The 26249-nt window shown below is 35.6% G+C and overlaps 2 protein-coding genes across 3 annotated transcripts in view; both read left to right on the top strand.

Annotated features, from left to right (window-relative positions):
- The window catches only part of LOC108685752 (glucose dehydrogenase [FAD, quinone]-like), a 25672-nt gene extending 12949 nt beyond the window's left edge, over nucleotides 1–12723 (top strand). Inside the window, exons 3-10 of one of the 2 annotated variants that reach the window (XM_018190711.1) lie at nucleotides 6148–6276; nucleotides 6937–7133; nucleotides 7575–7934; nucleotides 9226–9373; nucleotides 9844–10161; nucleotides 10497–10867; nucleotides 11597–11691; nucleotides 11783–12723. In XM_018190711.1, coding sequence (XP_018046200.1) covers nucleotides 6148–6276; nucleotides 6937–7133; nucleotides 7575–7934; nucleotides 9226–9373; nucleotides 9844–10161; nucleotides 10497–10867; nucleotides 11597–11691; nucleotides 11783–11864 — 1700 coding nt within the window. In that variant the 3' untranslated portion in view covers nucleotides 11865–12723. The remainder of the gene's footprint in view (nucleotides 1–6147; nucleotides 6277–6936; nucleotides 7134–7574; nucleotides 7935–9225; nucleotides 9374–9843; nucleotides 10162–10496; nucleotides 10868–11596; nucleotides 11692–11782) is intronic. The other variant, XM_018190712.1, reaches the window with a different exon arrangement.
- Nucleotides 12724–12941: 218 nt separating this feature from the next.
- On the top strand, nucleotides 12942–17583 carry LOC108685747 (glucose dehydrogenase [FAD, quinone]-like). Its single transcript, XM_018190707.1, has 10 exons — nucleotides 12942–12968; nucleotides 13141–13287; nucleotides 13825–14047; nucleotides 14278–14406; nucleotides 14484–14680; nucleotides 14751–14845; nucleotides 15548–15824; nucleotides 15943–16411; nucleotides 16755–17134; nucleotides 17353–17583. Exons 1-10 carry the CDS (start codon nucleotides 12942–12944, stop codon nucleotides 17443–17445), a joined length of 2037 nt encoding a protein of 678 aa, XP_018046196.1. The 3' UTR covers nucleotides 17446–17583.
- Nucleotides 17584–26249: the final 8666 nt, after the last annotated feature.

A 26249-nucleotide genomic window follows, 5' to 3' on the forward strand; every position in this document is an offset into this window, starting at 1 on the left:
CACACACACACACACACACACACACACACACACACACACACACACACGCACGCACGCACGCACGCACGCACACACGCACACACACACACACACACCTATAATCTTCATATATTCAGTCTCGTTCGACTACAGTCACATTACAGTCACAGAAAGGATAAGAAAGGACAAGGAGGAACTCCTGTGACGCGTAAAAGGAGGAAACCAGCTGGTACACGGACTAGAATTATTGTTATTCGTGAATTATCGCAGATATTTAGAAAGACGCTACTCACTGGGTGTATTCTTCCTTTCTCTTTAGCTCTCCCCTTGTGGTTGTAAAAGTAACGAGCCAAGAAACATTCACGTTGCGAAACGTAAATTAGGCGTACCTTCCGGTTTTTTAGCGTATTTTTTTTCGGCTCGCCGTATGGCTTTTTGCTCTCAAACGATATTGGGATTGCTCGATGAACATTTCACCTGTCGCTTCAATTATTATGTTATAAGATCTAATTTAGAGAAGTATATATTATTACCATGTAGAACGTAATTATTTTTCCTTTTATTTCCTAGACTAGCAGTATTATTTCAGGTAGAATAGTTAGTAATAATTGAATAATTGGTACGTAAGTATAACGTGAAGAAAATTATCTATCATATTTGGATCACGAAATTATCATGACGATCATGACACAAAATAAATAGATTATATAGTAAATATGCAAATAGCATGTAGTATGTTATTTACCTTTGGTATATTAATGATTGTTTATCGGCTTGAATAACTAGATCATCTGTTTTTTTTATTGCTTTCAAGAAAACAGGTAAAAATAAAAAAGATTACGATTAAAATAAATAATGAACAATATTGTCACTTTTCTAATAAAAAAGATAATAAATTATTAATTTTGAACCATCCAAGAAACTACGTATAACATCAAAAAATATTCCGTACAATAACTTAAATAAGTTGATGAAAAATATTTAATTACAATGAATCAAAATATGATATCAATTATATCGTAGTAGAAAAAGATAATTTGTTGCAATAGCGGCAATCATTTGTTCGTCTATAATTTTCATGACTGGAATTTCATATCTTGGCCTTCAGAAGTTAATGAAAATAATTGGTGTCCAAGAATTCCACATCTCGTAACAGCGATCTTTATTGCCGATGAATGCAGTTGTCAGTTGATTCTCCTTCTCAGATTCTGTTAAAATTTCCATGTTTTTCGATGTTAAAGAGTACTTTGACCAATGTTAAGAATTATCTCTCACAGATATCACATTTCCACTCATGTCTTCAATGTCCCTCATGAATATGCTCGGTACAAAGAAGCTGTTAATAAGTGCTCAGCTCTATATTGTATTATTTTGCAATATTATACATATATACATATATATAAATATGTACACACACACACACACACACACACACACACACACACACACACACACACACACATATATTACATACTATAAGCATCACTTTATTCTTGTTGTCTATTAAATATTAAATAAGAACTTATAAGCGCTGTGAACGCAAAACGGAATGCACTCGTATAAATTCAATTCTTAGAATTAATAATTTGATATTAAAAAATTCTTTTTATTAAAAAATTAAATTTTCATTACTCGTTTTAATATATCATAATCTAATTATTCTTAATTGTATTCCTTAATTACAGTTAAAATTCAATAATCAATCATTAAAACATATAAACAATATTCGAATAATTAAATTTTTATTATTATTTTAATTGCACAGATACATATATACTTTACATACACAGAAAAAAATACTGTACATACAACTGATGTAATTAGCAGTAAGATACCACGTCAACTCTCGCGAACGAGCATCGAGGAAATTTTTTTCAACGCTGGGAAGTGCAAACGTGTCGTGCAGAAAATCATAAGGAAAGAGGTGATTGTCATGTCGCTGCTTGCGGTATTATCACTTTACTGATTCTTCGAGAGAAAGAAAAAGAAAGAGAGAGAGAGAGAGAGAGAGAGAGAGACTAGGATCACGAATACTAAAGAACGACGACAAGAACGATTGCGATCGAATGCAAGTTATTTTCCGCACTGTTACGCCGAAAGCGAGTCGCTAAGTTGCGCATGAAAACCGTAACAAAAATAATCTCGGTGCAATAAGGAGAATATTTACCATACGAGACAGACATTCGAATGACATTCTTGCACGCTCATTAGACAACATATTTTTCTCAATCTTGGTTGAAATTTGTGCAAGAAGCGCAAAAACACTAGACTTTCTAGAAAAAAAAACTGACATTTCAAAGTAGTTATATATTAATCAACTGTCATAAACTGTCATCCGTTGAAATTCGAATATTTTATTATTTAACTTTCTGTGGAAATTCAATAGGTATAAAAGAAATATCCATCGTCTTCTATTAAAGTACGTATTTTCATTTAAACAGAAAAAAACCACTGTATTAAAAAATAATACCTGCATTAATGGACATACATACTTAATGAAGATAAAAAATTTATTTGAAATTTTTTATTTTCTATACCGATTAAATCTTGCTTATTTAAAATTTAATAAATTAATATGATATGAATTATACTCTATTTAAGTTCTTACAGCCAACAAGAGAGTAAATGATTTGTTCACTTTATTTTTACTGAATAATTAAGTATAGAAGAAATATGCTGTTATGAATATGTCTTATTTAATATATCAATATAAATAAAATCATGTCATGACAAAGATATTTTGTGACATCTTTCTGTGCTGCATAAAGTTATTTCCAAGCTAAGTTATGCAAATATTCCTTTCGGGCTTTATACTTTTGAAATAATATAATTAACATAAATTCAATTCGCGTTTGCTTGTTTAATATATTACATATACGGGAAGTTTATCCACAACAGGAAGTAATTTCCTTTATTAATGGCTGAATTCAAAGTGGTTCTCATAAAGGAGCTAATTATAGACATCATTAAGGTGGTTTAGCTGATAAAATTTCTCCCCATTTATTTCGGTTTGACGTCAATATGAAAATTCTTTAGAAACGCACAAGATCGGTACTCTTAGGTCGCGGCATCAAGTTCAACTGAGTGACTAATTATTATCGGGAGACGAATTCGGCGCGTGCCCGTACTTGCTCGCGTGAGCTCAAAAATACGCTGCCGGTGTATTTTTCTTCCTTCCGGGACATTCTTTACACTTCTATTTATAGATAGAAGAAGGAAAAGTATACTGGTTTGCCGCGTAACTCGTTTCTCCGCAAACGCCATACCCTCTCGAGCACGCCGCAAACATGTTTAACGACCATATCGATTGAAATATCGCAAGTATTCCACCATGCAAAAGAGGGAAAACGATGAGATCAGAAATGTTTTATCGCACGAGGACTATAGCCGCATGTATATAAAAAAAAAAAGAAAATAAATCTATAAGCTTTATTATATATTTAACACAGTTAAAATACGTGCAATTTTCCAGACAGCACGTTACCGCGGTTGTGGTTAAATAAATATTTATCCGTCCTGTATTATAAATATAATATTCATGGACGTGAGGAAGAGATGGAAACTGACTTGCGGAAGTAATCTTGTTGAATATGCATCAACTATCCTGTTCTCTCCCCTATATATCTTATAATGTGATCATTCGTAATTCATAATTCACGAGAAATCTCATGTATAAACAGAAATGTCAGTGTCGAATAGGAAAAAAAAAGTTGTCAATGGGACGTTTGACACGATGACATTGAAAAGTAGTTTTTAATTAAAATCTCGAGTACTGTCTCGATTTATGCGAGAATATAAAATTAAAGAAAAAAAAGGAGAGAAATTTACATAAATTATTTGTATGTATATTTTAGCACGACGCACGTGATATATTGTCATTCAAGTGTGAATGCGTAAACGCATTTGCTTTTCAGAAAAGTTATTTTTCCAACTTTGATAACGACTCTTATCGAGTATAACATTACGTGCAATCGGAAAGGTTCGTTTACACCGTTGCAATTTTGGGGTCATGCAAATAATGTGCTGCGGGGTCATGCACCGGTGTGCAAATCTCAACTATTTATACCAAACATGCAGATTGACTTCTACGAATGCGTGGAAGTTCTGACCTCCTATTAGGAAATTACCATGATTCGTCGTCCCCGGTCGCAAAAATATATTACTCTCCAAACAACAGGAATGAGCACTTGAAAAATTCCTTCTTGAGGTTTCTCATCGACGAAATCCTTTGTAGTCCAAGACATTTGTCAGCTTCGCTAATAGAAAACGACTTTATATGAGATGCAATAAAACTCGCGCTCGCGTTCATCGCAAAATTAATCTGTAAAAACACCGGACGCGTATTCACACGGAAGATATTAAGTCAGGAAAGAAACCATTTATATTTGGGCTTGTACGTGAGTCCGATTTACATGGATGTAATTATGCGCGATCGACAAAATAGGGCAGGCAAATCGTATTACGCAAGTGGTAGTCGTAACACGATTTGATACACATGCGGAAATACTAATTGAATTTCTTGATTAGAATATCCCAGTTGTAATCCGTAATATCTGCGGGAAAGTAGAATTCAATTAACGCGATTCCGTTGTAAGCGACGGGCCCGCGGAACGTATTTATGTCGCATGAAACGCGTATCGCACGGTCTCGTTGAGTTAATCTGTCCAATTAATCGAATGTTAAAAATGGAAGAAAAATAAACGCAAACTCCCACCCCTTCTGTTGTTATGTTTATTGTCAATATGCTGCAGTAAAATAATACATTTTCATATATGATGAAACAACATTATTGAAGCCCCTGTATTATTGTACCTGTGCACTACGCGGGCGTACAAATTATGCCAGTTGCGTGACCGTTTCAAACGAACGTCGCCGATAATACGGTGACATTCGCAAACCGACCACGCAAACGCAGAGACCTCCGTTACGATGAGAATGCCTGTTTCCATTGTATTCGTGAAAACCTAAATTAACAATTCATTTGCCTGGCACAGAGTTGCGAAAGTATCGCGATAAGGTGCTTTATTTAAATGTTAAACCATATTTTAGAATTTCACCGTTTAGTGTTCTAGCAAAAGATACAAATATGTAAATAAACTGATACAATACTCAACTCAAGACATAAAACTCAAAATTAAAAATGTTAGTCGGATAAGATTTCATACCAATATAAAATATCAAGATTGACGTTTACAATATTTCTTGTATTATATTATTATATAAACATAGATATACTTAATGCTTATGCATATTACATTGTGTGATTTAATAATTTCCAAAAGATCTGTTTTGAAAATGCGAAGAAATATTTAAATAACATTTAAAAAAAGACGAATATGCAGAGAAAATAGTTTCGTCAAAATATCTATATAATGGCTAGATATAGATCAGAAAATAATTTATTCGGTGGAATCAGAATAACTATCAAAATAATTGTGTAGGATACTCAAACTGATTGCTAGAATATCAAAACTTTTAGCAGCATTGCTCATCATATAATTTAATTATTTTGATGTCCCAACTAAATTATTTTCGGATCTGAACCAACCTAAATTTAAAAAAATTTCAGCAAAATTATTTTTTCTGTGCGCAATTTCATCAGCACACGACTGTAATTACACTGCTCTTGGTAAACCATTGTCAAGGCCTTAACCAACTTTCCAATGCCGCAGATAAGCCTTTTCATAACAATTGATAGGATCATAATAATAACAGTCGCAGCGTCAAATTACGTTCATCCGGTGATAGTCGATTAACATAACACTCTGAGACTCTATACATTACGTTTTAGCATCAACACAGTAATCACCAACGACTGATGTCTTTTCAACTCTTATCAGACACATAGAGCTCTTCCTAGCTTTCTTCACACTTGTCATTAATTGAACATTGATATATAGACAAAAGAAAAGGAACTCGCGCGAACGATTCAGGCGATGAATCGGCCGCGATTTATCAGCCGACGTTGGATCTAATCGCGAAAAAAAGAAAAGTTAATTAGGGTCGTACAGATGCTTTCCTTCCGGCGAATGCAATTATAGACAGTGTTTCACCCGAAACTTGTTTCTTCCCCATCACCGTCGGTCGCGGATACATTTTTTTCGAATCGTAACCGGTTCGCGCTGTATAACGACATGACTTTAATGACTTTTGTCGCTTCGGAATTAGGAGGATCAGCCGGTGCCGTGGTGGCGTCTAGACTGAGCGACATACCCGAATGGAAAGTTTTGTTGCTAGAAGCCGGCCCGGACGAACCATCGGGTGCTGAGGTTCCCAGTATGGTGGGAATGTTTCTGGGTAAGTTTCAATTGGACCCTCCCTGCATATATAGCGCTGTTGTTCTGTTATCTATACCACGTTCAAACTGCGCGATAATAAGCATTTAAGGTGTAGTTTTTATTTTCATCTTTTACTTTATCGTTCAACATGCAAGTGAATAGATATCAGAAATGTAAGATACAAAACGCGCGAGAGCTTTTTTCGCTTTTGATTCATTTAAATTCGATCTTTCCCTGTAGAATATATTTCCATAAAATAATCCCTTTTCAATGTTCGTTAATTATGCTATGAAATAAAATTTCGAGCGTGTCTGCTTAAAATTCAATAAGAGCTAATATATTATCATTTATTAGCATCTCTGAAGCTTGATTTTAATTAGAGCGGCGCGCATTTAATTCAACAATAATTTTATTAAAAGAGAATCGATGTCAAATTAGTTACGATAAAATCTGTAGGGACATTATAGTGGAAACGACTCACCACGTGTATCTGAGATATCGACGGGTATGGAACAATACGAGTAATCACATCGCTTTTATTTAAAACACACGAGTCTTTCGAGCACCTCCGAGAGGAAATTGTTGCTGTGCTCATCTGGAATCTATATTATTGCGAGTGCTGTTACGAACCGTTCCGAGCTTTATGCATGTTAAAACGATCTGACAATTTTGCCGATAGGAACTGACATTGACTGGCAGTATCAAACCACGAACGAGATGAACGCTTGTCTGTTAAGCGGCGGATCCTGCAGTTGGCCTCGTGGTAAAAATCTAGGTGGGACGTCCGTTCACAATGGTATGATGTATGTGCGAGGCCATGCGAAAGATTTTGACAATTGGGCAGCTATGGGCAATCACGGATGGAGTTGGCGCGATGTAAGATCCCATAAATCTGTATCAATAGACTATTCAAATATTTTGAATAATCTGAATACAGACAAATTGAAATGAAAGGCAAAATTGGAGTTATTCAGAATCTCTCTTTTTTTTTTAATTGTAATACTTGTCTCAAATGAAACACACAATGAATAAAAGATACAAACTAACCATTTCATATTGACGTAATTATTCAGTCATAACTTGTCGATTTAATGAAAAAGTATTGTGAAGTACAAATTACAATGTAATTAGCATATGATATGCTAACCATGATATTACAAGTTCTCGTAGTTCTATAAAACCACATTTAAGAAGAGAAAGTTTTACCAGTGTAGTTTTTCAAATATATTGATCTCTAAAAGTTCTCAACTCCAGGATATATTTGAAAAGATCGAACGAGAAATACACTCGCAAGAAATAATGACCGATCTTGTTTAGGTATTGCCGTACTTTATGTGCTCTGAGAACAACACGGAAATCGATCGAGTTGGTCGCAAATATCATTCGACCGGTGGTCTGTTAACCATCGAACGGTTTCCGTGGAAGCCTGCAATCGCTGACGACATCCTCGCCGCGGTAGCTGAAAGAGGATACCCGATTAGCGAGGATCTAAATGGTGACCAATTTACAGGATTCACTGTGGCTCAAACCACAAGTAAGAACGGTGTCCGAATAAGTAGCGCCTCAGCGTTCTTACGACCGCACCGGAATCGACGCAATTTGCACATCTCCCTAAACGCCACTGCCACGAAGATCTTGATAGAAAATCAGAGAGCCGTTGGAGTACAATTTTTTCAAGTTAGTATATACGTTTATATTCTCTTAACTTGGCGATAATGACATTTTCCTTTATATTTCATTCTACATTAAAAAAAACTTATTTGAATATGTATTTAATAATTATTTTCTTAACTAATATTATTCTAAAATATGACGTAAATGTTATTAGAAGTTATGTTAAAATGTTAGAAACTTCATTTAATAGAAAATCATTTCATTATTATTCAATGAATATTATTTAATGATTTAGTCTAATTTAAAGTCCAATTTAATTATGGATATCTAAGTATTCTATTTTAAGTTTTTAATATCTATAAGTAAAAGAGATGTATGGGATGAAATTTTAATTTGTCATTTTTCATAAAAATCAAAAATTATTTATCACATTAATAATAATAATAGTTAGTAAGGCCTTTCAAATTATTATAATTATAGCAACATCTAAAAATCTATTTTTAAATATCGTGATTGACAGATACAATTTTTTATGGATTCCAGAAATCCTGCTTGTTACGAAATCGCGAGCAAAAGTTTTTTATCGAAAGTTACAGCGAAATACGCTGCAACTTTTATTAATACGGTGAATACGTCACGCTTGAAAAATCTGTATTATGCACGAGTGGGAATTTGCCGAGAGTCTTATTTTATTGTTTCAGCTTATATTAAGATATAACGCTCTAGTAATCATGCGCAGAAGTCGCACAATGCAAAGTCATTTTCACGGATATTAAAAACTTTTGTTTTTATCTCGTTCGCTGAAGTTAAGTTTTTCGTTTGCCCACAAATAATTATATAATAGTTGATAATACATAATGAAGTTACTTTACATAGATATATTAAAAAGATCATTTTTTATCTCATTCGCTGAAGCTACAAGTTTTTCATGCGCAAATCAATAATTACATAATAGCTCATGCGCAGATTTCGCTTAATAGAGTCACTTTCACGGGTATTAAGAGAATAATTTTTATCTTGTTTGCTGCATTTAAAAGTTTTTCATGTAAAAATCAATAATCAATATGTCTACTATATTTAACTCGGACACGTTTAGATATTCGAGAATAAATTCTAAAAGGCCATACTAACCTAATGTGAGCTTGATTTAGTGTTTAATTAATAGTTACACGACGTTACATTCCGCAAAAGATACATGTTGTTGAAACTAGACATAATATGACAATATCATGCGGCATCGAGGAACTTTGCTTTTTGCCGGAGTAGTTATCAGCACTTAAACGCGAAATCAAGTTCGCGCTCTAAAGCGCGTCGGTGAGTTTGGTGATGTGAGTTTCAATGAACGCATCTTCAGGATGGTAAACTTCGAGTTGCCCGCGCCACAAAGGAGGTAATCGCCTCCGGTGGTGCCGTAAATTCGCCTCAACTGTTGCTACTCTCTGGAATTGGGCCGAAGGAACATCTGCGGGCGATGAACGTCACAGTCGTCAAAGATCTTCCAGGTAAGCGATTCATTCATCGTACGTAAGTCATTATGAGTACGATGATGTACCTCTCAGAGAAGATAATAATCCTCCAATAGAATTTAGCATAATTCATCGATGATGCACAAAAGTTTATTATTCGATTCGATAATTAGCATTATGACGATAGCATCAAGTCTTTCGCTAGGTATAAATTTGATAAAGAGTCAAACGGGAATCTCGTGCCTTTGAAAGAAAACTAATTAGGCATTGAAGAAAATTAGTTCTTAGATACTTCGGAGCATCTTATTTAAAGTATGACCGAGATTAATTCCCGCGGATATAGGTTCCAATGTCTACGTTAATTACGAAAAGCGCAAAGTTTTCATTCTTATTGAACATAAATGATAGAAACGAGCATCAAGTTGGCGCGCTCAATCGGATCACCGACCGGAATTACGTCAAAGTCGATAATTGTGTTTTTAATCGATGGAATCATTTTGCTCCAGGTGTCGGGGAGAACCTGCATAATCACGTGTCGTACACTTTATCGTGGATCATCAATCAACCGAATGTGTTCGACCTGAACTGGGTAACTGCCGTAGAATATCTCGCCTTTCAGAAAGGACCAATGTCGTCGACTGGTTTATCGCAATTGACCGGGATGTTATCATCATCCTACGCAACTAAAAATCATCCTGATATCCAGTTCTTTTTCGGTGGCTATCAAGCGGCCTGCGCAATGACTGGTGAAAAAGGTGCCACTTTGGACAATAACGGTCGCAGAATCAGCATATCGCCGACAATGACACAACCGCGTAGTAAGGGTAAGCGAACGTAATTAGCCTAAAGTACAGCCTGGCCTCTCGCTAGCAAAAATTGACTAATTAGATGGTAATTTCAATCAATTTATCATCGATCACTGACCACCGAATTCCGTCCGTAATTTAACGCGGGAATGATAGAACCGGCTCGTCCGCGACGGTTATTGCCGTGGTTATCACCGGGAAAATTTCTACAAATTGATTAATCAATGCTTCTACATTGCATCTCGGTGGTCTGTGAAATTCCGGTGAATTTCGACAGTCAATGTATCGCACGTCAATGTAGCGTACCGTTCTGTCACCGATTAATCACCGCCAATAAACGAACTTGGCCGCAGGGAGACTGCGTCTCGCCAGTAACAACCCCCTCGAGAATCCAATCATTTGGGGCAACTATCTAAGCGATCCTATGGATGTGAAGATCCTCGTGGAAGGTATCGAGATTGCGTTATCCCTCGCCAATACCAGTGCCATGGCTAAGTATAATATGATTTTGAGTAACCAACCATTGCTCGAGTGCTCCCAGTATCCTTATCTGAGCAAAAAATATTGGGCCTGCGCCGTGCGTCAAGATACTGGCCCGGAAAATCATCAAGCGGGTTCCTGTAAGATGGGTCCACTTAATGATACCATGGCCGTAGTCGACAATCGATTGAAGGTATATGGTATCAGGAATCTCCGAGTGGCTGACGCGTCCATTATGCCAGAGGTAGGTATTTTCTGTAATCGCGAGAATATCGCAAGTGTTGATGCGTTTTTTCCCATCTTTTTTGTGCTTTTGTTGCATTTACTGAATTATCGAATGAACGATTAGCGAAGATCGCGAGATACTCAAATTTTTTCGTTGCGAAGATTCTTTTTTAAGATTAATGTGCTATTATCGTTCGAATGTATGTTCGTCATTAAGTTTTCAATTATTCGTTGGGATTCTTCATTAATTATACGTAAGCTTATTTTAGAGACTCTATAATTTATGTTAGACAGTATTTTATTTCATAATTTAATGTGCTGTGTAATATGAGAGAATTGAAGAATTTAAATACGTATAAGTATAAATCATATACGTATATTAAAATATATACATAAACATTATAAATAAATATGCACTAGATTATTATTCTAAATGATTATTATTTTAAAATCTCATATGATTATAAATCATTTAAAGTTAGATTAACGAATTTATAAGCTTTCCATTTATGTCCGTCAGCTTTAATTTAATCTTTTAATATATAATATCTTCAAAATCTTGTTTTATATATTTATAAAATTCCGTGAAGGCTTATACTATTACTTTTAAAATTCCGTGAAGGCTTATACTATTACTTTTAAAATTCCGTGAAGACTTATATTATTACTTTCAATTAGATAAAAATATTTTTATGATCTAATTGACGTGAAAATAAAAAGAAAAGATATAGAATGATTTTTTTTCAAGGTAACGTCCAGCAACACGGCAGCCCCGACCATGATGATCGGCGAAAGGGCGGCAGCGTTCATCAAGTCCGATTGGGGTGTTGCCGGTACACAATGGTACGGGAAAGACAAAGAACCTTGCCCCATAGGGAAAAACGATGATCATTGGATGCATCATTAGTCACCAGCAATTTACCATGTTTCCTAGTTCACACACGACGATCGACAGTACGCTGGACCTGTTACTTTGGGGGATCAAATACATCGACTGGAATCAGGCTATATGGTAGCCCGGGCGCTCTACGATCTAGTCGCTTATTGCATCCATCAATATTCCGCAGCCTAAAAAAGTCGGCGAGAACGCGATCAAAGGCAAGGACTTTCTAGAAGATTCTCGTAGGCTGCGATTTCCTTTCTCTTCGATATGGTCGAGCGATCGAGCTAGACTCGCATTCCGCTCGATAGCCCGAGCGCTACGTCAAAACTCTAAATTATATTGCAACGTGCAATTATAGTAACTAACACAGTGAGTCGTACGACTGATGACAGTCGTCGTCTCGCTATACCGCCATGTCTTAATTTTCAGTTAGGAATTTCCTAAGATTGTGTCTCATAGCATCGCAGTTAGTCGAGAGATCTGCCATCAATCAATTAGCTGCGACAACGAGCATAAATCTTCGTATAACTTATGAGTATTCTTACTATTATAATATTATTAATTCCTTAAACAAGCAATAATTTCCTGTTGTTTTTAGTTACTGTATGCATCAAGAATTTAGAATTACGAAAAAGTTTAGATGTATATATTATAATGCTAATAATCTTTCCATATTACATACATAGCTTTCAATATATAGTTGTAATAGCATGTAATAGATACTATCATGGATGTCCTATCGAAATGATAACCAAAGACAGATTCTGGTACCTGGTACATCAATCGCCAAAAAACATAGTAATTAATTGTTAACAAAAAAATATAGTAAAAAAAAAACGAAATAGATTATAAATATAGATAATTCGGCCACTCTCGAATCATCCGAGTGTAAATCAAAATATTGTAAATAAACAAGATCGCATAATAGCAGACTAAATTTAGAATAACCGCTTGCTTCCAATCGATCCTATGAAAAATTGCGTGTATGTGACCTAAAAAAATACAATAATTGCAATTAAATGCAATAATTATAAATAAATACGATAATCAAAATCTTAAAAATGAAATAATATTGCTTATTAACAGCTAAATATTTATTGAAATTAATCCGCCTGTATAAAGCAATTTGATAAAAACTTTCAATAATCAATAAATTAACGCTTACAAAAGTTTCATGTGCAATACACAAGCTTTTACTCTAACTTCCGGAATGCAAATGGGTTCAGCGGAAACGCAGGTAATAATAACTCGTATCTATTTTATTTGCGCTATTTTAGTGACAGACTATTCGTCATTTTTCTAAAATGATAGCACGTGCGGTGATTTACAAGTGTGACAAGTAGGGGTTATAACAAGCGCCGTTATTATCGTTTTTATGTTATGTACGTTGAGCACTTAATCACAGCTAGACATTTCACGGTACGTGCATACGTGCATATGCATATATGCGAAACGGGTATATAACAAAGCGACAACAAAACGGATGCCGCAATCAGGTAGTAAAAGCCCAGCACGACGGACAATACTCCTTGCAACGATCTTATTCACGGAAAATGGTACGTTGTTATTCTACGGATGTATCGCTTGTCAATTGTATTGGGTAAGGGAAAAGACATTTTTAAAAAGTTAATAATAAAAGTAGGAATATATGATAAAAATAAAATCAGGTTTTAAATTTTTAAGTGTAACTCAAAATTTTAACACTATAGTAAAAATAATAATAAGTATATCAAATAATTCCTTCACTAAAATTTTTTACAATATTTAAAAAAATTGAAACAGACAACGAGTATATTCAAATAAAATAATATTTGTCTACCGTAATAAATTTCTCCAATTAGATTTTTATAGAATTCAACAAAGTTAATCGAGAGGATTATATGCAAGACTTAATATTAAATCCTCGTAGATTATTACGGTTGTTTGTAATTTGATTGCAAGAGTAAAGTGATTTCACAACAGTAATGGCCGTGATATTCACAAAATAATGGAGCATCGTTCTACGGTTTATACGATGCATAAACTCGAGATCAACATTCTTAAGTGCCGCAATATATTTAGTCGTGCAAACTATACGTTATACGGTATTATAGAACATGTACTCGCTGGACTACGATGTGCCGGAAGCACCATGTTCGTCGCCCTTCCCCGTAAACGGACTCTCATTGACCGATGTCTGCAACGGCAATTCTGCCACTTTGTTTCTGTCTATGATGAACATGTTAGTTGCCTATAGCCCAATAATTAACGGAATGTGCGAGCGAATCACGCCTATCAAGAGACCGCAATTTATTTACGACTTCATTGTTGTTGGAGGTAAGATAATCAATTTACCCGTAAATATAATGGGCTATTAAAATCTATTTGTCTAGTAATCTAATGAAACGTTTCGTAAAATTATGTTCAATGAACGTAAAAACTCAACGTTCATTCTTAAATTGTACCAATTAAAATCAACATTAAGATCTATTTGTAAATGATTTGATGTTAAAAAGATATTATTCACGATGTCTAAATTAATATTCGATCTTGTGTTTTTAATTCAGGTGGTGCAGCCGGATCAGTCGTAGCCGCTAGACTGAGTGAAATTGAGAACTGGAACGTGCTTCTTGTAGAAGCTGGACCAGACGAGTTACCTGGCATGCAAATACCGAGCAATCTTCAACTCTACCTCAGTAATACATCTCGATTTTTTCAAAGTCGCTAATATTAATAATTATTTGCTATTTATTTTAATCATGCAATATTACAGATACCGAATTAGATTGGAATTATAAAACCACAAATGAATCATATGCGTGCTTGAAATATAACGGCAGTTGCAGCTGGCCGAGGGGTAAAAACCTCGGAGGATGCTCTTCCCATCATGGTATGGCGTATCATCGAGGCCACGCGAAAGATTATGACAGATGGGTGGAAATGGGAAACGCGGGATGGTCGTGGGAAGATGTATGGAGAAAATATTACTAATAAAATCTTCATGATATTACATAAATCATTATTAATTTTTGTACATTAGGTATTGCCATATTTCTTTAAATCGGAAAACAATAAAGAAATTGGAAGGGTCAGGGCAGAAGATCATGCTACTGGAGGTCCAATGACGGTTGAAAGGCAAATGTCAATTTTCTTAAAGTCCATGACACGCAGAAAAACATTAAGGTCGCAATTTGTTCCGCAAAATTTTATTCTAAAAAAAGATATAAATGACTTCAAATTGTTTTTTTATTTTAAATGACGTAAACAGCGTTCGTCGTGACAGCGAGTGTAAGAATTAAAGTAGTATAAAGGTTATGGCTCAAAAAGAACTTAAGCGAATCACAGTAAAAAACAAAGTAATAACGTAAACAATAGAAAAATGTTGATTTGTTTACTGCTCAAATTCTTTTTGTGTGTCATAGCCTTTACACTACTTTAATTTTCACTCTTTGCCCCCCCCCCCCTCTCTCTCCCTCTCTCTCTCTCTTTCGCTACACAACTATTACATCATTTAAAATGAAAAACAATCTGAAGATATCCGTGTCTTTTTTTCAAAGTAATAATTCTGCAGACTAAATTGTGATTACTGTTGCGTAAAATCTTTTGATATAATTAGTTATATAATTAGTTATTCTTAGAAAATTAGTTTTATCATTAAAGAATATTTCAACGTATTTATCTCTATCTATCGAAATTAGCGTGGCTGATCCGGATTCATTAAACAGGATCTGTGCGCTGAGAACTAAAGCGTGTCTCTGACGTAATCCCCATAGTTTCCCCACCAATTTAATTGATCTACACGTACGAATTAAACTCGCTGATTACTTTCATTAATAGATTCCCCTGGCAGCCGCAATTCGCTTGGGACATATTGACGGCTGCAGAGGAAACAGGTTTAGGAGTCAGCGAGGATTTAGTGGGCCAGAATATCACGGGTTTTACCGTGGCACAAACAATCAGCAGAAATGGCGTCAGACTTAGTACCGCCAGAGCTTATCTGTGGCCAAACAGAAATCGCAAAAATCTGCACGTGGCTCTAAACGCGATCGTGACGAAAGTCAATACGATGAAAAGTTTATCAAAAGTAAAAACTGTGGGAATCACTTTCATTATGGTGAGTCAACATCTCATATTTCTCAAGCTTCTACGGGCGCAATTTCGCAATTGCATCTTCATGAATAAATGATGATTTGTCCCGAGAATCACATGACTTGATGAATGACAATTTGTAGAACGACCGGCAATACAACGTAAAAGCGAAGAAGGAAGTGATTCTTACAGCTGGCGCTATAAATTCGCCTCAGCTTTTGCTCTTATCGGGTATCGGACCGAAGGAACATCTAGACTCCGTGGGAATTCACATGGTCGTCGATCTGCCGGGAGTCGGTGAAAATCTTCACAACCATGCATCGTACGGCGTGGACTTCAGTCTCAATGAGACGTATATAGATGAATTAAATCTGGAAAATGCCGATACATATTTATACAATCAAACTGGCCCGTTATCATCTACGGGATTGGCCCAGGTTACCGGCATACTAGCGTCCAACTACACTACCGCTGATGATCCAGACATTCAATTCTTCTTCGCTGGCTATCAAGCCATTTGCAATACAGGCGGAAGAATTGAGGACTTGAAAATGTACGATAACAAACAAACTGTTAGGTTTATCGCCGTAAATATTCAAACGTTAAGTAGAGGTAAGTCAATAAGTATGTAACTGAGCTTTTGCCTTAAATAGCGCAATATTAGCATAAAAATACTGACAATGTAGATAGCTATGCATGGCAACATGGTAAACGAGATTATAAAATTACATTTTCAATTCTTTCTAATATCAGTATTTCTCATCAAATTATTTTAATATACTTTTTATCTGCAATCGCATTAGAAGAAAATCAATATAATTGCATTCTAGTTAGAAGTAATTATAATTAAAATAAAAAGTTATAACAAATTAAATAAAATTAGAAAATTGTGTTATTTTCTGTAAAGAATAAAAATTCTTATTGCTGTAAGACATATTTCACTGATAAATTCTAGGTCGACTAATGCTGGCCTCAAAAAATCCTTTAAACCCTCCGATCATTTGGAGCAATGATTTAGCGCATCCGCAAGATCGATCGATTATTTATCAGGGTATTCAGTATATCTTCAAGCTATCACAAGCAGAAACGATGAAAAAGTACAATCTAAAGATGATAGATGCAATTATCCCAGAATGCGAACAGTATAACAAAAATGGAGAAATGAATTATGAGTATTGGGATTGCAAATTCCAATATGATACCAGGCCCGAAAATCATCAGGCCGGTACTTGCAAAATGGGTCCCTCTTCGGATCCTATGGCTGTCGTTAATCCAGCTCTCAAAGTTTACGGCATAGATGGTTTAAGAGTGGCCGATGCCTCCATTATGCCACAGGTAAGTAAACAAATCTCGACATTTTACAAATAAATATCAAATTAATAGATCAATTAAAATATAATCATATCATAAACTTTTTTCTTATTAGCTCGTATCTAAAAATTCGATAGATAATTTAACTCGATAGATAATTTTTATGAAATTTATATAAAATATCTTAGAAAAAAAAATTCAATTAATATCTTGTAATCAATTAATTCCTTTCTATTTCTTAGATGATTTCCGGTAATCCTGTTGCGTCGATCAATATGATCGGTGAGAGAGTCGCTGATTTCATCAAGAACGATTACAAAGTGATCAATAATTAAATAAAGATTATGTAAACTGCCTTTTAATACCAAAGAATTAGATGTAGAATTAGTTTTTATTTCCACGTTATGTTTTTTGTAAGTATAACATAACATAACTTTTTGTGAAGTTCATAAAAAAAGTTTCATAAAAATATACATTACATAGAGTTCTGTTTTTTCCTGTACCTTGTCAGTTGTTGCATTTACGTTTATACTGACTTTGAATAACAGTTGCAACAATAAAAATAAGATGAAAATTTATGAATGAACAGTTTTGTTTTACAGAATTTACTTTTGCTATCATAATAACGAAGCTAAGTTGAATTATAACCACTGTGACAAGTTAATTTAAAGCATTTCATAAAATAATACATGTTGATGTAGATCATGTAACTTGTTTATACAGCTTAAACTTGAATTATTCATGCCATAATTATTTCTACATTAAACATTAGAATACGGAATTTCGAGTTGATCTTAACTGCCCAGAAATAAACTACCTAAATATTTAAGTTAAATTCCATTCGATCGAGTTGCGTGTTATCCAGGTTAGTAAAACGATTGAAAATTATAAATTTAATCGTCGACAAAATCGAAAATCATTTCGCTCATCTTCGCAGACAACTATAGCATCGCGAAAGAATACATCTCAGCAATCTCAAAGGATCTACTTACGATATCCTACGTCTCAATTATTAAGATAGAAAGGGAATAAAACGAAGGAATACACCTTAGAGGAGATCACGGCAGTACGGCCGTTAAGATTCAGAGAAGCTAGAAACCTGAAGAGAACCGGGTACTCGACCTCCTTAGATTCGCGTGCTTATACAAGAGCGATTTCGCAACCCTTCGCTTGACCTCAGTAGCTATTCATCCATCTGAACCTTTCGAGATCAAATGCCTCTAGAGTGCATTAAATCCGATGAACCGCTCGGAAGATCTAACTATACACTTGGACTACTATTCAGAACAGGTAATTGACCAGTCGAATATCGAGAAAATCCCCCTGCACCAAATTGTGTTAAAACAATTATCCTGAACAGTTATCCTGAAACGTTCCTAAGTAAAAGAATTCGCCTCGAATGTACATTGTAACGCCAAAAATATTTTTACATTTGCAAGAAATGTTATACGAGCTCCTTATACTGCTCGCTAAACTATTTAATTTAACAGTGGCTATTTCAGTCGATTTTCTATTCCGATAATATGAATTGCCATTATTCGTATCCGTTCACCTATATTCTGTCTATTCTTTGAATTGCTGAAGACTATATTGTGCACGACCTATTGTGCTCGTTATTTATATACGAGTTCTGCATGCTGTGAATTGCTATTATAAGGAACGTCCTTGAATTTCAACACGTAGTGATGCCGAGAACATACTCTCGCCTTCAACAAGAGAATGTCAGATCAGATCACTCGAACGCATCCGGAATAGCACACGTTTCGCATCTGATATGGAACACAAGATATAGTGCAAATGACAATGAGCATTCATCTAACACCTTCAAGATATTGTTTCTTACGAAATCTTCTGAGAAAGGCGAAATAATGCCTCTGTGATACTATGTTCCGATAGAACATTACCGATATAACATTAGAACAATCACTCAAAGCGACTGTGTGTCGCTTGTAAAATCCATTGGAAAATTGAATAATTAGAACTATTGTTAACTTCCATTAAATCAAGTTTGCGAAGTTTGAATTGTTGCTACCGATCAACATAACATAGCAGAATATATCGCAAAGAATTAATCGGAGTCAAAACATTTTTGAAGAGAGAGCTTGAAGTAATCGTAGCCAATCGACATGAACTAAACTCATTTTCACAATGTATTACCTAAAGATTTATAATTATAATTATCTAAAGATTAAATCTAATGATTATCTATACTGAAAAAAATCTTAATTTCAAAGAAATATTATTTATTATTTTTTTTAATATGAGCAAAAACATATTTCTTTAAAATTAAGATATTTTTTTTTTTAGTATAAGGATTCATCGATGAAGTTCGTTCATAAATTTTTGATAATTTTTGATCTTTAAGTAATCATATATTGTAAATATAGATCTAAGAGTAACATAATGTTATGTTATAGTTTTACAATCAACAATATAAATGTAATATTAGTAACAAATATTATTATATAATATTGTAATTACATTCCTTTCTAAAGTCTTTGGAGTAGAATCTCATTTTAAAGAATGAAAATTGGACAGTCTTGAAAAAGTCTTGAAAAGAGCCTAATTTTCAATTTTTTTAATTGAGATTTCACTCTTCATATAATTTATTCTGAAGGTTTTACAGAATTAAGTATAAATTATAATATTGTTATGTTACTTTCAGTTGGCATCAACTAGGCAAATATCTTCTTAAATTTTACTTCCGTCCGAATATCGTGCAATTTTATGTAACAAATCGCACGGGATCTATATTCCATCTATGTACCCTGTATTCCATACTTGTTGTCAATGATTGTTAGTTTCGATGTTGCGAATGCGAAGGGAGAATATCGCCCGAACACTATCAAAATTCTGAGACATTCGCAAGAAGTCCTCTGACTTTAACATACTTCCATCGTGCTTCTCGCCATCTCACATGAAACGAACCAGGAGTTCGTTCGAGGAACTCACCGAGAGAGTTTATCTACTTCACTCGTGTCGATCGATGCTCGCGAGAAAAGTCCCCAATGAAACGTACGAAGAGGAGAAAAGGATATTTGACTATTCATGTTTCAACGGATGCTTAAGAGTCACTGACGGACGCGACAGCAGCGTATAGACATCGTTACATATACAAGTCGGCAGGTCCACGAGCAGATGATGAGATAAACAAATTATAAATAAAACATCGAACACCCTCCAGCCCCCATGCGAGCCGAAAGAGCACGTAGGGTAGCTAGGCGCGTCGCTATACATCCGCGCACGTAACTGTACCATCCGCGCCATCTCGTCCTCTTCGTTCTCGCCGTCGTCGCATCGCACTCGTTGTCGTTGTACCAGGACCGTAACGACTGCTTTGAATTTCATGAGGGTGCGAATGAATTCATGGTAGGATGGCGGCGGATGGCGGTTGGCCCCGGAGACTCGCCGACTTCAAACACCTCCCAGTGACCTCCCGAGCGCGAGAACCACGCTTGCTTTACAAAAGTAGAGGAAGCAATTCTCGTAATACTAACTGCCGCTCGTTTTATGCCGCGTATAATTCCTTAGGCCGATGACTTCTGGTCTCGCGAAGTCACGAGCGATTTTTCAGAGTCTCCATAAACGTCACTGCATCCTTGGGTCGTTTCGATATACATGGTAATGGAAAAAACGAAAAAGGTAATATAGCGAAATATATTTTCGACGAATATCTTCATAAAATAACTACTTCATTAAATAACATCATGAATCAATATCTGTTTTCAAGATTCCAGTCGTGAAACTGTAGACAGAAATTGCGTAATGTATTTATAGAGACACTTAAGAGGACGGCACGAAACTGCAGCCCATTATGAGGTAAAGCCTTTATGAATTATGTAATCCATTAAATTGCGAAATATCGGACTGATAAAGCAGGTGCGGTCACGGGTATTTCCGAAAATTATGCCCCAATTCCTCCACGAGGCGAATCCGATTATACCGGGTGAGCCCTTCGCGCCCAGCGTAATGAAATCGCCGTTGCTTCGTTAGATAATAACACCAGTCGCTTTGACGCCGAAATTTATAATTCCTCGCGCCTTTAATGTGGCTTTAACGTAGACTAAAATTACGCGAGGCCCAGATATAGCGAAGTAAACAAACAAATAATTACATTAAAACTATCTCGATATTTAACATTTCTCCTCTAATTAAAACATAAGGATATGCGAACCGTTTAACATCTAAAAAAAATCGTTTCTGAATATACGCCATTAAAAGTAAAAGTAAAAATTCTTCACCCATCTTATCGCGTCTCCAGATTTACATAATAATTCGTATTTTACATAATGAAGATTTAAATGTAGAATACTTACTATCAAAATTTACACTTTCTTGATAGATTTATCCTACTCCCTCCCAGATTCAATAATTTGGATCTATAGTCGAATCCAAAACGGCGCTGTTGACTACTCTTAATCACCAGATGGAGTCATTTTCGATTTTTTAAACGCGAAAAATCGTAAATATGAGCGCAGATAGGATTGAATTCGGATCTACAGATCGCGAGTCAATCGCATCGAGCAGTAAGCCATTCAATGCTTCATTAAATTATCATTAAACTTATTCTGAAAGCTGTCAGTTTGCAAGTTAACATTTTATCCTTCCATAATATTGATTATCGGTTTTCAATTACGATCTCATAATTAAACATCGGATTCTTATATAATTGCATATTTTTTTGGAAAGCAGATTGGGAGATAAGACCAAAATAGAAATTTGTCTTATTGAAAAAACCTTCTAAAAATGCATATTTATTTATGTATAATATATTATCTACATTTTGTTTATATATTCACATTTTGTTTATATATTGATCTGTGCAAAAAAATCCGATGGATTCGTAACAGCCTTTTAACAAATGATCTATGAATCAGTGAACCGAATATTTTCGATACTAACTTCGACATTAGTTGTTTAACGCTCTATCGTTCGGATAATGGCCAAGATAAGATTCTCAACCATCCGCGGATTCTCGTTGTTACAAAGTATAAAATGGATGGAATCGTTAATATTTGATCTCAGATTATCCGACAAATCCAGGATAGTAGTTCGCTGTGTCGACGAAGTGAGAAACGAAAGGAGACCAATCGCATCTCGCATTCTAAACCACATAGGCTTAGGATGCGTAGTTCAACGTACTGCCGTGGATAAAATATTTTGCCGACTGCCTCGTTATTTATCCTGCCGGAGAAAGTTGTTGGTGTCGTCGGTAGTCGTCGTAATAAATGTCCCGAGAGCGGACTTGACACGTGCGGGGAGAAAGGGGCGTCGTTACACAAGTTGGCCCGTCGTCGGAGCGGGCCGGTTTTGTCCTACTTTTTGCGCGGCATGCAGCCGCGATCGTGTCGGGGACAATGTACAAAGCATCTAGCACCAGAAAATAAGATGAGAGAGAGAGAGAGAAGTCGATTCTCTCGCTTCCCGAGATCTGGTCAAAGTGCACTTCTACAAGCAACGAATAAAATCGACGAGCGATTCTATTTTTGAGCAGAAAAATCGTAAAAATTAAAGATATAAAGCTAGAAAGAGATATGAAAATTATTTCAGATTATACTAATATACCTGTCATGCAAGTATATATGATTAAATTCCTAATTAAAAACAGTGCTCTTCCACTAACTTTAATTAACATCTTCGAATATTCTTAATAAAATATACAATGTTCTGACCGAAAGAATCTATTTCAAGAAATAATTTTTGGGAAATCAATACCGTGATGTCATCTCGACCTCGAGATAATAAGGTACAAGAAAGTGGAGCGAAATGGGACATGGCACATGCACGTGGTACACCGCAAAGATCAATTAGTGCAATTAATTCAACGGCCACCCACTCGTCTGCGGAAGCGTGTTATTAAATTCGGAATAGTCACAATTACATAACGCAACGGTACATACAAGAAGATGGCTCGTTATATTCAGAACTCTCGTTACATACTCTCTCTGGAGTCGTCGCTTGTGTAAGATGATCCAATTAGAGTGACGTTTAAATAAATTTCCATTGATAGCCACTCACCCGCCTATGTTGTTATATCTATCTCCAGAATAAATTAGCAAAAATCAACTCGTTGCCACAGCGAGGAATAACACAATTAATTTCGGATCATAGAGAACACCTGGATGAGAGATATCAATTGCGTATCAAGTATATGTCAGCAATTGAATTTTGGGAGCTTTTGCGGAATGAGATCGATCGTATTTTCCGTGATTAATCGATGCTCGCTTACCGCTGATTCATTAGGGCATTGATATAACATCGTCATTTTCAAGTAGCCCGCATCGCATTATCGCGTTATAGCGCGACGAAGTTAATGTTACTAGATTTGAATGCTGATGCCTGCGGTATGTCGCGGTCAAATTTTGCGGATAGAAAACATAACGCGCGTGCTGCGCTATATAACACGTTAATAACCACCTCATAATTGACTTGCGCGAATACAAACGGAATAATTGTCGCGCCCGAGACACTTTATAGGCAGTAAGTTCAGCAGCGTTATCCAAGAGCGTTTTCAATATTTGCGAAATATACTTCCTTGTTCCATTTATACAGTCTTCCCCAATGATATAAAATCGCGCAAAATGTCACGCATCGTTTAAACTGTCTCAGTCGTTAAAATATAAAATAATATCTCGCGCGCGTCATATTCGTCACGAGGTTAATCGCATGTGCCGTAAAAAGTTCAACGTTTTTTTCACAGAGCTGCCCGTTTTCCAATTCCGCGCCGCGGGGATGAAGGATCGAAAAGCGGATGAAGGGGCAATTCGTAGAGCTTTTTTCAATGGTAACGTCATGTCCGGTCCGATACAATGGCGTGATACAAGGGTTGAAGGGTGTACGAGGACGCGCGAAAGGTGTAGGTTAGTTTCCGAGAGGGAACTCGGGGGAAATTCACGTTCGACGGAACTCGCGAGGTAATGATTGTATCGCCCTATTATCGGAACGAAGTCATAGTGTTCTCCGAGCGATACGAGCAGCATGATCCTATTTCACTCCCGAGTAAACGCACGCACGGGAACGGGGGTGTTGTTAACCAATTCGATGGAAAGCTCGAGCTTAATACTCCGATTCCCCCTTTTCTCCCTCACCAATTCATTCTCTTCCTCGTAACCTTTTACTTACTCTCCGATTTTTTAAGCGTCTCTCTCGTATTGTTTTTCATTAGGCGTTTATTTCCGTTCCGTGCGATTCGTGATTACATCCACATAAACAATGTTTGCGTCTTTCTTTTATATAATTAAATTAAAAATTCAATTAAATATCGCGCGCTTTATAAATTATATGACTCACAGTAACAGTCTTCCATTTTATCTTTTATTGTTCTGTTTCTAGTACTTTTAATTCATCATCCTTTAGTGCTTTGCATGTTACCAATACAACAGAAATAAAAATATAATATTATTATTATACGCCAATTAGGAATTGTAATAATAAATAATGGCATCAAAATCGCAACAGATTCCTGCTTAACTTTATCAGAATTTCTAGGAAAACGGTATGAACGGGAGGATAAGCGGAACATGATTTGCACCGATTTGTGGCTTTGCTTTCGCAGGTGACGAGCGTTGCCACAGCTCTCTCGTTACATTCGCATTTGATAGCATCTTGCTATATTTAGGATAACTGTATTTTCACGTATCAAGACGTGGTCGATGGCGAAATGACGTGACGAGAGTCACCGACGCGACGTTCATCCATTTGGCGTTTCAAGCGTTGATCAGTACTACTGAAATTTGAGAAACAATTCGGCCGTCGTTTAGAAAGATATTATTTCCCCGCTTTTATTTTCATAAGCATGCATGTCGGTATCGAACACAGACTATTTGAAACTGTGCGCAAAGTTCTCTTCTATTTTTTTTCCACGCATCATTTCGTCGCAAACTTCAGTGACGGCGAACGATCGATTGGATCGACGGCGCGATTTTTTATTTTAAAAAGTCACGATTCAAAATCGTCCTCAACTCTCAGTCGCTCTCACAACGTCACATGGTTCAAACTGAATGCCACATGAATTGGACTGTGAAATTTGAAGCTTTAATTAATCGCTAGGGATGAATGTTTCGTAAATGGTATCGCAGCTGAAGGTGTCATGAATGTCACAATATATTCATATGTACAGCGAACAGCTTAACAAAAATGATGTAAAGGACGATGGGTGTAAAATGAGCCGATTTTAGTTTAAAAACAAAAATTATATGTGTAATTTTACGTTTTTTGGATCGTTAAATACAATGATAGCACTTTTATCCATCTAAATTTTCCATGGGAAAATTCAGGTTAAATAGATTGATTTTAATATTAATTTGGTTACTGATAAAATTTCTGTTCCAATTTTATTTAATTTCTTGTATTACAGTATAGTCTTATAATTTTTTTTCTGAAAACCTAAGAAACACTTAAAAATAAAATGCTTCAAAAATTTTGAATCTAATAAGCGCCTAATGAGCGATGTGACGAAACTCATGCCGCTTGTTACTTACTATAGATTCAGATTTTCTGGAGCGTTTTATATTTAAGTGTTTTTTTGTTTTCAGAAAAAGAAATTACAAAATTATACTATAATACAATTATACTATAAATACAAGAAGAACTAAATAATTGGAATATAATCTTACAAAATTTAACCAAATTACTATTGAATTTAGAATTTGTATAAATATAATGTCCATTTCTATCAACTCGATTCAATTTACTCTTCATTTTTTTCTTAATTTTTAAGGAAGAGTAAGTTACATCAAAATTAAAGTTAATCTACATTGATGAAAAAATGAGCATAAAAGCTCAAAATTAATGCGAGAATGATAAAATAAATTTCTCTAGGTATGAATCACGACGAACGAACGATGCGTGCAATCGCACGAATCGATCAAATTACCGCGCCATACCACATTTTCTTCGCTGAGAGACGATGATATTGCATCTTTTTTTCAATTAGCCCCCACGACGGATTATACCAAGAGAAAGGACAGCCATTCGCGCGAGAGTGAGTGAAGAGGGTTAGAAGTGCTGAGGGTGCTGTTATTACGTCTTTCATGTTGGAATTACATTCGTAGCAAATCGAAATCGCAATTCGATAGCAGGGGAATATAAAATGAACTGCAAACCCTCGACCGAGGACAATCTCTCCTTCTCCAGTATG

This window comes from Atta colombica, unplaced genomic scaffold (assembly GCF_001594045.1).
Source record: "Atta colombica isolate Treedump-2 unplaced genomic scaffold, Acol1.0 scaffold156, whole genome shotgun sequence".
NCBI lineage: Eukaryota > Metazoa > Arthropoda > Insecta > Hymenoptera > Formicidae > Atta > Atta colombica.